The sequence below is a fragment of the Lucilia sericata genome, unplaced genomic scaffold (genome assembly GCF_015586225.1).
Source record: "Lucilia sericata isolate MDLA Ls3-8-SP2 unplaced genomic scaffold, ASM1558622v1 Contig000123F_arrow, whole genome shotgun sequence".
Taxonomy (NCBI): Eukaryota; Metazoa; Arthropoda; class Insecta; order Diptera; family Calliphoridae; genus Lucilia; species Lucilia sericata.
In genome coordinates this window covers 140,724-159,121 of record NW_023994155.1, presented here as the reverse complement: position 1 = coordinate 159,121, position 18,398 = coordinate 140,724, and the positions used below count along the sequence as shown (strand labels likewise).

The 18,398-nt window shown below is 27.9% G+C and overlaps 1 protein-coding gene across 4 annotated transcripts in view; it reads left to right on the top strand.

Moving 5' to 3' along the window:
* Positions 1-18,398, top strand: part of LOC119600832 (histone-lysine N-methyltransferase trithorax) — a 57,165-nt gene that overhangs the window by 21,466 nt on the left and 17,301 nt on the right. For 2 of the 4 annotated variants that reach the window (XM_037951400.1, XM_037951402.1), the window contains exons 2-3: positions 9,614-10,229; positions 11,955-13,759. The exons of 1 other annotated variant lie outside the window; for it this stretch is intronic. In XM_037951400.1, coding sequence (XP_037807328.1) covers positions 12,533-13,759 — 1,227 coding nt within the window. In that variant the 5' untranslated portion in view covers positions 9,614-10,229; positions 11,955-12,532. Of the gene's footprint in view, positions 1-9,610; positions 10,230-11,954; positions 13,760-18,398 lie in introns of all 4 variants that reach the window. One more of the 4 variants, XM_037951401.1, reaches the window with a different exon arrangement.

Below are 18,398 nucleotides of genomic sequence, written 5' to 3'. Positions count from 1 at the left end.
AAATATAAAAAAATAGTGAGTAAATTTGGAAAATTTTACATGAGGTAAATAATGTAAAGCATTGTATTTTCCTTACAAATTGATACTTTACACTAATTTTGTGATAACAACAAGTTTAATAAACTATTTTTCATAATTTACTTAAATTTTGCATGATGTAAATAATGTAAAAAATAATAAACTTGAATTATTTGCATTATTTTCTTATTAAAAATGTAAAAATCCTTTGTTTTAAATAATTTAAGCATATTTTATATGAAGTAAATAATGAAAAGAATAGTATTTTCTTTATCAATTGATGCTTTACACTTATTTTGTGATAAACACATGTTTAATAATTTATTTTACATAATTTACACCAATTTTCACAGTGTAAACAATATAAAAAAAATAATAAATTTGAATAATATTGTTATTAAAATGTTAATAAACGTTTCAATAAGGAATTGACGTAAATTTTACACGATGTAAATAATGTAAGGAATTGTATTTTTTTTTTTTTTTTCATTATTATATTAATGTTTTATTTAGAATATGTTTAATAATTTATTTTACCTAATTTACATCAAATTTACACGATGTCAACAAAGTAAAACATAAAAATTTGTATTTAATTCATTACTTCCTTATTAAAAAATGTTAAAATAACTTGTATTGATTAATTTGCGCAAATTTTACCTGATGTAAATAATGTAAAGAATTGTTTTTTCCTTATAAATTTATACTTTACACAAATTTTGTATTTAAGACATGTTTATTAATCTATTTTACATAATTTACACCAATTTTACATGATGTAAACTATGTCCAAATAAATGAATTTCTGTTATTTACAGTATTTCTTTAATAAAAATATTAAAAATTTGTTTTAGTTAATATTTAACGTAAATTTTACATGATGTAAAGATGTAAAATGTCAATTATTTTGTATTTTACATATTTTACGCGAGTAAATATTTTTCGGAAATTATTCAAAATTTTAATAACTACAGCAAATTTATTTTTTTTTTTATTAACTTAAATTAGTCATTCAGCTATTTCACCCTATTTTTAAATAAAATAGTATGTTTTTTTCTGTACAGCCATCAATATACACAATTTAGCGGTTTTTCGTTAATGTATCAACTAAATTCAATTGGCATCTCTGTTTTTGCTTCTTCTTCCCTCTCCCAACTCTGCATTTGTTTTTATTTTTTGCTTGGTTTTTTTTATTTATAATTTTTGTACAACAAAAACCAGAGTTTTTATTATTATTATTGTATTTTAGTAATTTTTGCGAAATATTATTGATTAGTTTAGATAGTTGTTTAACATTTCGCATTTAAATAATTTGCGTGTGTTTGTTTTTATTACTTGTGTCTCTTTCTCTCTCCCAATAAACACTATTTTAACTTAATGGCCGTTTTGACGTTGGATGGTGTCAATATAATGTTGTTTTTTAATATAGTTATTGTTGTTACTAACAACAAATTAGATAAATATTTACATATTCGTGTTTAAAATTTTGTTATTGTTTTTCTATTTATTCCATTATAATAGTTGTTGTTTTATTTTTGGTATAATTAATGTCTAGTGTGTTTTGTTTTGTGTTTTTTTATAGAAATAATAGAAAATAATAAAAATTAAATATTTTATTAGAGGTGAAACCAATGAAGAAGACTAATAATAATAAATAACAAGCAAAAAAGATAAATAAGCAAAAAATGTAGTGATTTTTTTACGTTTTTAATTTTTAATATTTAAGCTTTTTAACTATAATTTGTCGTTGTGTATAATAATTGACAGTGGGCTTGAAGTGTTTTAAAAGAGGATTCTTATAGAACTTTAATTGAAACAATTCTAAAGCTATATACTTAACTACACTACTAAAATATGTTTATTAAGTTAATTTACTTCTTTTACACAATTTTTACACCATGTAAAGAATGTAAAATTTAATTAATTTTTAATATTTAGATTATTTCTTTATGAGAAATGTGTAAATTACGTTTTAAATAATATTTTACACAAATTTTACATTATGTAAATAATGTAAACAATTGTTTATTTTTCTTAGTTTGATCATAAACAAAAAATGTTAATTTAAAACTTGTTTTATTACGTCTTTTACATATTTTACACATTATGTAAATAAACAATGTAAAATCTAACAAATTTTTAATATTTCCATTGCATAAAAAAGTTTTAAACAATATTTTACACAATTTCTACATTATGTAAACAATATAAAAAATATAATATTTGTTACATATTGATTTTTTACACTAATTGTTTATTAAAAACTTTTATAATAAATTATTTTACACACATTTTACCTGGTATCAACAGTGTAAAAAAAATTTCAATTATTTACATAATTTCTTCAATAAAAATGCATAAAATATGTATTAAACAATAGCTTACCCAAATTTTACATAATGTTAACAATGTAAAAATAATAAATTTGAATCATTTACATTCTTCTCCTAAAAAATATTAAAAATATACTTTAAACGATATTTTACGTTAATTTTACTTGTATGTAAATTTGTAAATAAACTATTTGCTGATTACAAATATGTTGAATTAGTTATTTTACATATTTTACACGATGTAAACCATGTGAAAATAAATAAATTTTATATATTTATATTTTGCTTTATTGAAAATGATTAAAAAAATATTTGAAACTCAATTTTACACAATTTTTACATAATGTAAACAATGTAAAAAGTTACAAATTTGAATTATTTTCATTAGTCCTTTATTAAAAGTGTAAACATTTACATAAAATTATATTTTACGCAAATTTTACTTGTAGGTAAATAATGTAAACAATTCCATATATTTTATATAATGATTATTTGCACTATTTACTGATTGCAGATATCTTTTATGAGGTTTTTTTACATATTTTACATAAATTTTACATCGTGTAAACAATGTAAAAAATGGTATATTTCAATTATTTAAGTGATTTTTTCATAAAAAATTCGTAAAACAAGTTTAAAACTGAATTTTACCCAAATTTTACTTTAGGTAAAGAATGTAAAGAAAGAAATAATTTGTTGAAACAGATTATATACCTTAATTACTTATTTAAAACATGGAATAGAATTTTCTTATTATATGAATAATATTAAATTTCTTTTAAATTTTTTGGCCCTACCCACCCACTGTGGCCTAAGATAATTTAATGGATTTTTATTTTGTTTTATTGCCACATTTTAAAATAAATCGTGGTCGTTAGAGAATGTATACAAAAAAAAAAAAAAAACCATACATATTTGATTGGTTTTAAAATTGTTGAATGCGTATGTGTGTGTGAGTCTTTGGGGTTTATTGATTTTTAAATAAAACTCATTAATAATAATTTGTTTGAAAAAAAGTGTTGTTAAAATGTCAATGTGTTTCAGTAATTTAAAACAAAGATTTTTTATTTATAAACTGTTTAAATAAAGTAATAATTAATTATATAAACTATAAAAGTTGAGGGTTGCTAATAAATTAATAACACTTTAAAAGCGTTACAAAGACAACACTGTTAAGACAGAGTTGCCAATTAAATACACTCTGTATAAGTGATAACATTTATCTTCCAAAAGATTTTAATATCTTTCACCTTTTGAAGGTTTAAGATCATGATCTAAATAAATCTCAATTAATTTGATTTATTTTCTATTTTTATTAAATCAAATATAAATATTTTAAAATATTTACTCGAAATTTATTTAAATTATTTAAGTATTTGTTTCTTTTTTTATATTTTTAATATTTTTAATCTATTTGTCGGTCTGTCGTTCAGTCAGTTGGGTCGTTATATATCATAATTTTGTTTTCAAGGTGACATATTTGTATTTGTTTTACGGCATTGTGTGTTTTTTGTTTAAACGCATGTGTGCGTCGTCTACACACTAATTTATTTATTTCTGTTTCGGTTTGTCTGTATCTATTGTTTAACCGAAAATAATACAACACAAATAAACTATAATTTATTAGAAAAAATAAAATTAATTTTATGCATAAACAATAACAAAATATTAAGCCCAATGTCTAAAATTAAAATACATAATAATAATCTTAGAGTGATGAGTGACAAGGCAGCCAAAACGACACACAAACACACGGTGTAAGTGATGTAAACAAATACAGAGTTGTATTAAACAATGATGGCGATGAAGCGGGTGTTTTTAAATTTTACGATTAAGGAAAATAATTAATTTATGGTTTTACAAAGAATTTTTTGCTTAAAAAAATCTGTCATACTTGAAACTTTAAAAATGCTGTTACATTTAGAAAATTTTAAAGAAAATACTGTTGTACTAAAGATTTTCTATGGATCAAACTGTTATAATGAAAATTTTCTAAATAAGAAACTGTAATATTGAAAAATATTTACAGAAAAACTGTTATACTGAACGTTTTATAGAAAGATAATTGTTATACTTTAAATTTTATAAAAAATCTTCTAATGAAATTTTTCGAAAAATAAAACATTCTTACTGAATATTTTGTGAAGAAAAACTGTTATACTGAAATTTTTTTTGCAGAAAAAACGTTTATATTGAGGATTTTATGAAGACAAACTTGTTATACTGAAAATTTTCCAATGGAAAAACTGTTATATTTTTGATTTTTTGGGGGAAAATCTGTTATACTGAATATTTTCAACAAGAAAAAATGTTATACTAAATAATTTTGTCTAAGAAAACTGTTATACTGAAAATCTTATAAAAAAAAAAACTGCTATGCAGGACATTTTCTATGGAAAAACTGTTATACTGAATATTTTTTACAGAGAAAAACTTTTATATTAACCATTTTGTATAGAAAAACTGTCATACTTACAATTTTCTCAACAAAAAACTGTTATACTGAAAATTCTCAAGAGAAAATACTCTATATTAAAAACTAGTTTTTACATGAAAAATAAAAAAATTTAATAAAAAAACTGTCATACTTACTATTTTCAAAGAAAAAACTGTTATATTGAAAAATTTCTTTAAACTGAATAGTTTTTACATAAAAACTGTTATACTGGAAAACTATTACAGGAAACAAAACTGTTATACTGGATGTTTTTCAAAACTATTATACTAAAGAAGTTTTCACATAAAAAATTGTTATACGGAATAGTTTTCAAAGAAAAAACTGTTATACTGAATAATTTTCACAGAAAAAATGTTATAATGAAAAGTTTATATAAACAACTTTTACATTAAACATTTTTAAAGGATTAACTGTTATACTGAAAGTTTCTAATAGCTAAAAATGGTTTTTTGAAAATATTCCAAAGAAAAAAGTTTTATAAGCAGAAATGGCTAAATTTGTCAATACAACCTCATTAACATCTTAGCCCAAAACTATAAAATTAAAAAATAATCCCCCTAAATTCATTATTATTATTATTTTGAATTTCTAGCCTTTTTTTAATAGCTTATAGGCATTTTAATCACTTTAAACAATTTTCCCAAGCTTCTTTCTGTTTATACAGAAACGAAATAAAAGCAAATAAATACACAAATTACCTCGTTATAAACACGTTTACATTTGGGTTAATTGTCATTCAACATAAACAGCAATAAAGTCTCATATACATAGATATAGACAGACATTCAGTCAACCGACCAACCAACCAATGGATCAATTTTAAACTTTGCGTCGTCATTTAATTGAAAGACTCACATTCTTGTTGGTTTTATTTATTTAATTTATTTTACATCTATTTTCTATTTCTTATAATTTTTTTATCTTAATTTGCTTTTACACTTCAAAATGCCAGTCACTCGCCGCAGTCAGTCACTCGAGTTCAAGTCAATAAAATTTTGTAAATCCCTGATTTACCAGTAGATTTAAAGGAAAACAAAAAGAATTTCAAATGGAATTTTTTAATGAAAAAGTAGTTAATTGTTTACTTTACACTACACAGGTAATCTAGAGTGTAGACTATGGTCACTCTAATGTAACTAAATAATCTACAATGTAATTAATTTAATAATTTTTTAATATTTAACTTTTATTTAATAACATTTTTAAACCTGTTCTGTTCTCCCAGACCTACTGGGTTTTACTCGCCTTCGTCTGTCTGTGTTATTCGATCTTTTGTCTGTGAGTGTGTATAACTTTTGCATGTGTGTTGGTGATTCTTTTTTTTTGCGCTGCGCTTTAGCCACATTTTTAATCAATCATCTCATACTCAATTTACTTTTCAGTGTTTAAGTCGTTTTTGTAAAATGTTTTCACGCTTTTCGTTAGATATTTATTTACCTAGTCGGTGTTTTTTCTTTCAGTCTTATTTTGTTATTAATTTTTTCTGTTTTAATGGCTTGTTTGTTTAACAATTGAGTCTTGAGGCAGTGGTTTAAAAGTATGAAAACTTTAAGAAAAAGAACATTGAAAGAAAGACTTGAATAGAAATATTTCAAAGAAACTGTTATACTGGAAATATTCTTTAAAAGTATGTACTTAATTTACCAAAATGTTCTTAAAGAAAAACTGTTTTATTGTAAATATTTTGAAAGAAAATACTGTTATATTGAAAGTTTTCTATAAAAAAATGTTATAACAAAAAGTTTTCACAGAAAAAAAAACAGTTTTACTCAACATTTTCTATAGAAAAAACTTATACTAAATCATTTATACTAAATCATTTTCAAAGAAAAGATAATAGTTTTTACATGAAACAGTTATACTTAAAAGTTTCTTTGCAAAAACTGTTATATTGAATAGTTTTTCACAAAACTGTCATAATGAAGATTTTCTTTAAAACAAACTGTTATACTGAATAGTTTTCACATACAAACTTTTTCTATATAAATATTTTCTATATAAAAAACTGAATAATTTTCTCATAAAACTTAATTTCATACTTTTTTTACTCTTTGTGTACATTTTACTAGTTAAAATTTAAATGAAATTTGTCCCAACACTTATACGCCACCAGAAACCATTTAATAACAAAAATCTACAACAAACAAAAGAAAACCACACATGTTTACACACACACACTCACTCAATCACCATAAAATTAACAGCAACAAAAATTTTTCCTTTTCTTTATCAAAATGTCTTGTAGTAATAATCTAGTCGCTCTCTCACTTGATTTTTCAATTTACAATAACATTTAAGCCAAAACTAAACCATACCAAACATGGTTAAGTACAACAACAACAAACAAATTTTCTTTATAACAACAAAAGAGCAAAAATAATAACAACAACAAGAAAAACAAAATAAAATTGAAACAAATCGCGTACAGTTGACAAGATTAACAAGCTTTAACAACATCAACATCGTCATTATTATCAAGCAACAACAACAACAACATGCAACAAAACATGTTATAAAAACATTACATACATTTTTTTCTTATTACATACCTATTATTTTTATTTCATTTTTTTTTCTTCTCTTACTCTTATTATTTACCTTAAACATGCATGCTTATGTTTACTTTATTTGCTTATATTAATACTCATACCAACATACATTGTCCCCCTTACTCCCATCTCAGATTAACTAATACTTTTAAACAGGCTCCCTGTGTTTTTGGTTTGATACTCCTTTTGTTTACCTTTTTGTATATTTCTCTCATACTCTGGTTAATTTCCTTGTTTAAAGGTCCCCCTTTTTGATTTTGAAATGAAAAAAATTAAGTTTTCCTGCTCTCTCACTCTTTCAGTTGGGTTAGTTTTTTTTTTTAGTTTTCTTTAGTTACATTCACTTTATTATGCTGTATTAAATTAAAACATGCTTTTATACAGCCTTGCCAGATTTGTAAATGTGTACATAATCCTGGTTGCCGTTTTTTTTTTGCAAAAAAGAGAAATGGACTTCTCTATAGTTCATACTATATATATTGGTCTATAATTAAGACTATTGGCTAGTTTATAGTCCAGATTATTTGCTAGTCTATAGTCTTGTCTACAGTGCCGACTATAGTCTATAGTAGAGTATATAGTCTTGTTTATATAGTGGACATACTATAGTCTTGTCTATAATCCAGACTATAGCCTTGTCTATAGTCCAGACTATTGTCTAGTCTATAGTTCAGACTATAGTTTTGTCTATAGTCCAGACTATAATCTTGTCTATAGTCCAGACTATAGTCTTGTCTATAGTCCAGACTATAGTCTTGTCTATAGTCCAGACTATAGTCTTGTCTATAGTCCAGACTATAGTCTTGTCTATAGTCCAGACTATAGTCTTGTCTATAGTCCAGACTATAGTCTTGTCTATAGTCCAGACTATAGTCTTGTCTATAGTCCAGACTATAGTCTTGTCTATAGTCCAGACTATAGTCTTGTCTATAGCCTTGTCTATAGTCCACACCATTGTCTGGTCTAGTCCAGACTATTGTCTTGTCTATTTTCCCGACTATAGTCTTGTCTACTGTCCCGACTATAGTCTATAGTAAAATAATAGTCTTGTCTATTATCCAGACTATAATAGTCTTGTCTATAGTCCAAACTACTATAGTCCAGACTATACCTATAGTCTTGTATAGAATCAACACTTGAGTGCAATTAATATTTATCTATAAACAATTTAAGAAAACATTGCTTTTCCCATCCCTTTCATTAAATGTAGTTTTCTTTAATTTTTTTTTTCATTTCAACAAACTAACACATGTGGCGAGTTTAAGTTGAACGTCAACATTTTGCTATTTGTTTCACACTCCCCCTGAACAACAAGAAATGACAAAAAACAAAAAACAAGTTTTCTGCATGTCTTTCTTATAATACCCACTCCTCTCCCCTTCAGATTTTAAGACACAATTTATTATTTTATTTTTTCTTTCTATTTGTTTTTACTTTTTAAAACTTAACCACCCCAAAATTGTTCCCCCACAAAAAACTTGAGAAACAGGAACAAAAAAAAAAAAAAAGACACACAATAAAAATTGCTACATGCTTAGTCATAATATTAAGGCACACACATACACATAATAACTTCAACATCATTATTATCATTATAAATTAACATACAATATCATTATTAACTTAAATGATCATTATTATTGTTATAAAAAAAAGAATTTTCTTTTAGTTTTTAAGTTTATCCTATTACTCCCCCTATATTTTTGTATATTATTTATTGTTATTCAGAAATTGCGCTTTAAAATCTCAATAGCAACAACTAAACCTACAAAAACAAATCATCTTGCCTCTTTCCACTTACTACTCAACATCTTTTCTACATCCAGCAACATTTTTATTACTATTTATCTCTCTATCCCATCACACATCATCATCTTCTCACATCACTTCTCCACACAAACGCACACACATTTTATCAACATCATCACACTCTTACTCACTCACTCACTCTCTCATCCTCCACCAGTAATAACAAATACAACTACTGCACAGCTTTGCTTCATTACTCACTTGATAATTGTAAACAAAATAGAAAAAAAATTCTTACAAAATTTGTTTGAATTAAGAAAAGACGTAACTAAAATTGAAAAACTAATAAATATATTTTTTCTCTTTTCTTCTTCTTCCTTTTACCACAACAACAACATCATCATGACGACTTTGTCAACGTCTTGTTGTAATTTGTTATACTTACTGGCTGTGTTGTAAACTTTTTTTTAAAAAAACCCTTAAAAAACGTCTGTACTTTTAAGCAGGAAAATTTGCTTAAAACGCAAAACAATTGAGAAAAAAACAAATGCGCAAAATATAAAGTTACAACTACAACAACACTAAAAACGACAGAAAAAACGCGTCATAAAATCATTAAAATACGCAGCAACTGAAAAAATTCAAAAAGAAAACCACCACTTAAACAAAAAAAAAAAAAAGGTTAAAAAGAAAAACCCATCATAAACCTAAACCTCACAACATGCAGCAGACAGTTTACTACTAACAACCACTACAAACAAACACAACTGTCAATAGAAAAAAGCAAGAAAATCTAAAACAGAGGTGAAAAATCCATAGAATACTGTTTTTTTTTTACAAAACTACCTTAAGAAAGCATAACCAAGGCAGCAGCAGCAACAACAACATACAAAGGAAAAGTTGTTTTTTCTCTTTATTGTTAAAAAAGGCAGTAGTTTTTAAAGTGCTCTTTTTAACTTATCTAACCAATGGGTTAATAAAGTTGAAAAACCACTTAAAAGAAAAAATCAAATCAAAAGAGCTTGATATTAGTAAGAACAACAACAAGAGCAGTGCAGAAAAAACAGCAACATAACAACAACATAAATTTCATTAAAGAAGAAAATATAAAAGCAAGTTGCAGTAAGTAGAAAATTTATTAAAACAAGTAATATAACCCAAAGAGTGTTTTGCCTAAAAAAGAGTAATATTTAGTCTAAGAAAAAAAAAGAGAGAAAGCCCCCCTTCCCCCAAATAAAACATGTTTTTGATAACAATAAAAAAGCACGTGCAAAATATTAGAGAGTGTTTGTAATAGCAGTATGTTTACAAATAAATAAAAAGTGTTGTCAACAAGTTGATAATAAAAGCTTAGGTTAAGATTTTAATATTTTAAAGAGATTTATAATAGACGGGTTTACCAAGACAGCAACTACGATTGATTCATTATAGTGTTTTTATGTAGAAGTTGTTACTATAGCTATGTATTAGGTGATCGACTCGATTTTTCAAATGGTTTTTTCTGCTTTACCAGTGTCGGTTTTTTCTAAATGTTGATTTTTCGAATATCGAATAACCCGGTTTTTTCACTTTTTAAAAACCGGCTTCGAATACTTTCATTTGCTTTGTATTCAAATATTATTTAAATGAAATTTTGAAGTAAATAATAATACAGCCCGTCTAAATTTTAAAAATATTCGAGTCGAGGAACTAGGGTATAATTTTCTAAAGCACCTTTGGTTAAACTTTTCTGATTTTCCTAATAAATTAAAAAATTTATTTGTAAAATTGATAACTGTTTGATAAAACTTTATCAATCTTAAGATTATATTCCAATTACAATAATTAGTTTAGGGCTGAAATATTATGGAAGTGTTGGTTGGAATGCCTATGAAAATTTCATAAATAGGGCAGAATAAGCTAGGATTACACAGTACCTTATGTTTAACAGAAGTGTCCCACCATTTTCCTAATTTTTTATATTAAAGAAATAATGTAAATCAGACGACTAGATCTAAAGTTATAATCTGTTAAACTGTTAAAAATCATTTCGGGCCATGTTTTATCAATCAAATTTAAACATAAACTTTATTTTTTCAAATTAAAATATATTTTTTTATTTATAGTGAAAAACCGGTTAACCCGCTTTTTCTGAATTTGAAAAATATCAACCGGTTTTTTTGAAATGTCAACTATTCGAACTATTCGAAAACCGGTTTTTGGAAAATGTCGAATAATCGATCACCCTACTATGTATACACGGTCGTTAGATCTTACAATGTTAGCAAAGTCAAATTCAGTACTTTAGCACTTTTTGATATCGAAAAATACAGTACTTTTTCTAATTTATAAACTTATGATAAGTTGTCCACATAGTAGTCTATAGTATAGTCTATTTTAGTCTATAGTCTAGTCTATAGACTATAGTCTATAGTGTAGTCTATAGTCTATTCTATAGTTTAGTCTTTAGTCTAGTCTATAGTCTCGTCAGCAGTACTTAGTACTATTTTTGTTATAAGTAAGTACTATTTCAGAATGTAAATTTTCCATGCCTGAATTAAACCATCTTTTAATTATAACAAACGATTTGTATCATATTTCACCGCCATAAGGACTTTAAAATGAACACTTCCTGGTCTCCAACGTTTTTGTTAAAATCAATTTAAATAATAAACGCGCTTTATTTAACCCTAAGTTGTTAACACTACTTATTACACGCACTCTCTTTTATTTCGTATACTCTTCTTTCACACTCTCTTGGGTTTATTTATTTTTACGTTTTTTTGGCCCTTCTGCCAAATTAATTTGTAATGAAATAATTAAACTGTACAGGCAATTAGTTTAAAGGTGTTTCTTGTATTTTTAAAGGACCAACAACATCTGCAACATAAAAACAGCAACAACAAATAAAATGTAAAAAGGTGTTATTGGTGGTGGTGGTCACGCAACATAACCAAGCCAATAACAAAGAGAAAAAACTATTTTACATACTAAAAAGGTATTTTAATAAAAAAAGCAGCTGCTTTCTTTATAAAACACACACACTTACGCTCAAAGAAGCAATTACATTGTTGCACATTCCTTAAAGAAACCTAAAGAGAAAAATATTACAACACAAAACATTGTTAAGACAAAGAGAAAGAGCGAGTTGTAAAGCGAGAGTAAGAAAATGTTTTAAATGAGAGCCGAAAAAAGTTTTCTTAAATAACAAAAAGATGGAAAAATTGTTGATTGTCCTCTAGAGAAACGAGTTTAGTTTGCCAAAGAATAACAAGCAACATGGCCAGACTTTAAGCAGGACATCAACAAAAACAACGAGTGTATAAAATATACAAAAAAAAAAAAAACAAAAACAATAAACATTTTTTATTGCAACAAAAATCAAAATAAACGCAAGGCAAAGGAATTACAAAAATTACGCGCCAAATGCAAACAATAAATTTATTATGGGTCGTTCTAAGTTTCCCGGGAAACCGTCTAAATCGATTAATCGTAAAAGGATAAGTGTTTTGCAATTAGACCCAAATAATACTTTAACGGCAGCAGCAGCCTCGGCGGCAGCTTCTTCCACAACAGCAAACTCAACTAATAGTTCGTCAGGAGCAGGAGTAGGAGGTGGAGGATCAGCAGCAGCGGCGGCGGCTGCAAATTCAAATGCCGCTACAGCTGCTGCCAATGCCGAAGATGAGGAGGAGCAAACGAAAACGGAGGAAAATTTAAATAATGATTCGGTGGAATTGGAAAAACGTAAAAATGGTCGTAAACCCCATGAAGACGATGATGAGGATGAGCAGGGGGGTCCAACAGCTAGTGCGGGGCTGTTGGCTGCTACCCGTAATATGAATGGTAGAGCTTCTACTTCAAACACCACAAACCAACAGCAGCAGCAACAACAACAAAACAATACCCATAGCCAACAACATCAGCCTCAAACAGATAAATTTGAAAATGTCTCTGGTAGCTCTAAATCCACAACAGATGCCTGTAAGGAAACTGTTGCTGATAATAAAAAACCTATTACAACAACAATAGCTTCATTAGGCTCTTTAAAAGACTCTAAAAAGCTTATTAGCTCCAGCTTAATTACGGGGCAAGTAAATTTTCCTAAACGACCGTGTAAGAAATTTAAAAATTTAAATATAAATAAACCAGAAGTAATGCTACCTTCATCAAGTAAATTAAAATTACAACAACAACAGCAGCAGCAACAACAAGATACTAGCAAAAATTCTTTTTCAATATTAACAGCAACACCACCCGCCCCTCTTGAACATTTTCCCACAGCCGCCAGCTTAAATAACAAGTTGCCAGAGTTACAGCAACAACAACAAACCTCTACTACAATAAATAATGAATTGTTGTTGTCATTATCAACGTCCGCCTCGTCTTCATCATTATCTCCTTCGTCTTCTTCTTTATCCTCCTCTACAGCAGCATCTCCAACAACTCGTTTAACATCAACAGCCTCGACTTCTTCGTCATCCTCCTGTAATATTAATGAATATCATAAATCTGTTAATCATAATAATACCATAGATCATAAAATAAATGTTGAACAACATAAAAATGATAATAATAATGACGATAATAATAATAATGATCACAGTGATAATGATGTTGAAGATGAAAATTCCAGTTTGACATTTCCTACAAACAGCTCTCATCTGGAGATGGTAAGTTGTTGTTTATTTTTAAATTTATTTTTTATGAGAAAAAAAACAAAAAGATCTTAATTGTCAGTGTGTTAAGAGAGTGATGATGTGAAAAAAATGAAATTAAAAAAAGTCTACTTTGATTGATTTGATTATCAGGGTTTGACTATGAGAATTTTGTGAGAAGTGTGTTTACTTTTTAATTTTAAGTATGATGACTGGCACAATTTCAGTTTTCTTCGAATTATGATTTGGGATGTTGTTGAAATTAAAAAAAAACTATTTGAAATGTTTAGTTCTGAACGTAAGCCAATTAGCTAGAATTGTTATAGGTTCAATATTGACAAGTTAGATCAACGAACCACAGATTGAGACCCGCAATAACAGAAGGTTCCTTACACAATGTCTGCAGATCCCATAACTTGCAAGTTTCCATATTACGCTTTCTGTTTATAGAGTTCCAAAGGAGTTCTAAGTCTTCAGTGGAATTGAAACATTGAAAATGAAACAAAATGAAGTTGTGTTTTAAATTGTATATCCACAAATCATAAAATGAACTGTGTATTACTCCAGCTTTAAACGCGGAATAATTTGGGGTTCCTTACACAGTGCCTGGTGATCAAATTGCCTTGAGAAACTTTCAAATGTCAACTGAGATTTCAATCGTCAAGAGTACAGGATTCACGGTGATCTTTTAGAAGAAAGAGAGAGCTATACACAATTCTGGCATTTAACTCCTAGAGTTTACTTTGACATAGACTTCACTCTACTACTGATCGCGTGTATTAAAAGAAACGTCCTGGGTAAATCTTGATTGTGAGACTTTAATACTGATCTTTGGGTTGCCAAAAGTTCAGTGAGATTTTGTAATACGAACGATCTATACTCATTAGTTTGACTTTACTTTATTGTTGTGATCTTTAGGAAATCCAGATTACAGAGATAAAAAGTCATTTCACATATCAACTACTCTGTAATAGGGTTCTATAGTTGAAACGAAAAGTCGACTTTTCGACTTTTTCGACTTTTTCCGACTTTTTTCGACTATTCGATTTTTTCGACTTTTTGACTATTTTCGACTTCTTTCTACTTTTTTCTGGCTATTTTTTGACTTTTTTCGAGTTTTTCCGACTATTTTAGAGTTTTTGACTTTTTTTCCACTTTTTTAAAATTTTTGACTATTTTTGACTTGTTTCTACAATTTTCGACTTTTTCCGACTTTTCGACTTTTTCCGACTTTTTTCGACTTTTTCCGACTTTTCGACTTTTTTCGACTTTTTACGACTTTTTTCGACTTTCTTCGACTTTTTTCGACTTTATTTCGACTTTTTGACTATTTTCGGCTTCTTTCTACTTTTTTCCGACTATTTTTTGACTTTTTTCGAGTTTTTCCGACTATTTTAGAGTTTTTGACTTTTTTTTCCACTTTTTTAAAATTTTTGACTATTTTTGACTTGTTTCTATAATTTTCGATTTTTAGACTTTTTCCGACTTTTCGACTTTTTCCGACTTTTTCGACTTTTTCCGACTTTTTTCGACTTTCCTCGACTTTTTTCGACTTTCTTCGACTTTTTTCGACTTTATTCGACTTTTTTCGACTTATCGACTTTTTTCGACTTTCAGACTTTTCGACTTTTATTCACAAAGTCGACTTTTCGACTTTTTTCACAGACGATAGTCGAGTTATCGACTTTTTTGGAACAAAATAGTCGACTTCGACTTTTCGACTTTTTTCGACAAAAAGTCGATTGTTCGATTATTCGAAAGTCGATTTATAGAACCCTACTCTGTAATAGAGGCTGTAATAAAAAGGTGAACCAATTAGACAGATTTTGTCAGATGATCCATTGCAATGAACTGTTTATAACTTCATTCTTTTTTCTCAGATGATTCACACACATCCTACGAAATTTGGATTGTAATCATTTGGGAATTTGTCAAGGATTGTTTAAACTTCAATTCTGACGTCTTAAGTTTGAAATTAAAGCTGTCATATTCGAACCTCTTTAAAAGTTGTTAGAATGGAGAATAGAACTTATCTTAAACAAACTTTCTCTGCGCAAAAAATACACAGAAACATTGCAATTTTGAAATGTTCAGTGAAAGCTTTTGCATGATCTTACTGATCTGTCGAAGATGAAAATCAGAGGGACAAATACAGATTATTTTGCTTAAGAATTCAATGCGTTAGAAGTGGATAATGAATACCGTATTCTCCAGCTTGATACTTTCTCTAGGGATATTAGAAATGGATCGATGCTTAAGAACTCAATTGTGTCACTTTTGAAGGGGACTAAAGAATTGACAAACATTTTATTGAAATCCTGTAGCATGATTATTTTGCTTAAGAATTCAATGCGTTAGAAGTGGATAATGAATACCGTATTCTCCAGCTTGATACTTTCTCTAGGGATATTAGAAATGGATCGATGCTTAAGAACTCAATTGTGTCACTTTTGAAGGGGACTAAAGAATTGACAAACATTTTATTGAAATCCTGTAGCATGATTTGGTAAACAAATCGAATAAACAATTGACACTTCTTTGAAAAACTACAATTTAAATTTTTCAAAAACAAGAGAAAAATGAAGTGTTTAAATTAGTAACCCTTATTAATGAATCGTAAAAGCTCATTGTTAAAATATTATATACACTTAAGCATTCGTGTTTCGGCATCTGTAAGAAAAGTAAATCCTTTTCTGATTGGCGCAACTCGCAACCTGGAGTCTTTGCAAATGACCAACACATTTCTCTTCAAATTATGTCTTTTTTTGTCAAGATACCTATATTAAATTTATTTTAATTTCAACTACTTCCTCCTCCTCAGACCCCTGATCAAACAAAAAAAAAACACACTCACAAACTCTTACAAAAATGATTGAATTGTTGTATATTTTTCATTAAAGTTTTGTTGTTTGTTTTTCTTTTTTGTTTGTTGTCGTTTTTGTCGTTTTTTACGAACACTGTTTTTTAAAGAAATTCTTTTATTAATGTGTGTGTGTGTGATTCCTTGCTGTTAAGTTATTTTTTCTCTTTTTTAGACTTTTTTATTATTGTTTTTCTTTTAATTTTGTCCACAATGGAAAAAAAATGGAAGAGTATGATGACGATTTTATGTGTGTCTCCATTACACGTACTTGACTTAACTCTCGGTGTTGTTTTTTCTTCTACTTTTCATTTGGGATTGCTACGTTGAACAATTACCCAATAGTTCTGGAGAGTCTGAAAAGATTCCACTGCTTATATATGGTTATCAAATTAGCCACTGAGTGCTTTCTTTATAAGCGAATGTCTGTTAGCTGGTGCAAAGAAATGAAAGCATTACTGACTTAAGTATCTATTCTATAGACTACTAAGATCCACTAAAGAGACCATAGTATCCAACCTAGATTACCTGTAATGTGTAAAGTAAACATTTGACTTCTCTTTGCTTTCAAATTGACCAAAATGATAATCGATTGTAAGAGAATATGAGAAAAACTTGGTCTCCTTTTAAGCTATAGGGTTAAATGTTGCCAACGTTGTTGTCGCTAATTCTGTTGTTGCTGCTGCTGCTTTTTCTTCTTCTTCTTCTGTTATTGTTGTTCACATTCCTTACGCTCACTTTACAATCTCCTTAAGCATTTGTGTGTGGTAGATAATTGTTTATTATTTTAAAGCCTTCTGAATGTTATTATTGCTGGAGTTGTTGTCGTTGTTTCTGTTTTTAATACCATTTTTTATACGTTGCACCTTTTGACGATTATTACTGGCAACAAAAAACCTTAATACCTTTATATATATATTTTGTTGTATTTAAGCCTGCTTTTTTTTTCCACCTCAAAAAGTACTCTTCGTATAGTGTATAATGTAAGTGTCTTGACGAGAAAATTTTGTAAGGAAAAAAAAAAAAAAAAAACAAGCAACAACAGCAAAGTATAAACTTGCTTTTTTAAGTACAACACAACAATAACAACGTCAACGACGACGACGACATCCAGATACCAATAATGCTAGTAAAGCAACAGTGGTGTTGGATAGATAGTCCCCTCATTGAATGGGAATTGCTCTTTTCGTTTGTGATTAGCACAATTTTTATTCACGACATTGTAAAGTATTCTTATGGATCTTAGTGTTAATTTGGTGATGTCCCTCTTGCCTTCCAAATTCCTCTGTATATTCTCTTTCTCTTTTATCACCAAATCGATAATATTTCGTTACGAGTTCTTTTCGTGGGAAATACTTTCGTTTGATGAGTATGATGCATGTCGCGCTTACAACGCGCTTGATTACAGAACGAGTAAAGTAGATGAGAGTATAATCTATGAAGTAGACGAGACTTTACTCTATAAAGTAGACGAGAGTGTACTCTAAAGTAGACGAGAGTCTACTCTATAAAGCAGACGAGAATGTACTCCCTAAAGTAGACGAGAGAGTACTATATAAAGTAGACGAGAGTGAACTCTATAAAGCACAACAGAGTCTATTCTATGAAGTAGACGGGAGTCTACTCTATAAAGTAGACGAGAGTTTATTCTATGAAGTGGAGGAGAGTGTACTCAATAAAATAGACAAGAGTGTACTTTATAAAGTAGACGAGAGTGTACTCTATAAAGCAGAAGAGAGTCTATTCTATGAAGTAGACTGGAGTTTATTCTATGAAGTGGAGGAGAGTGTACTC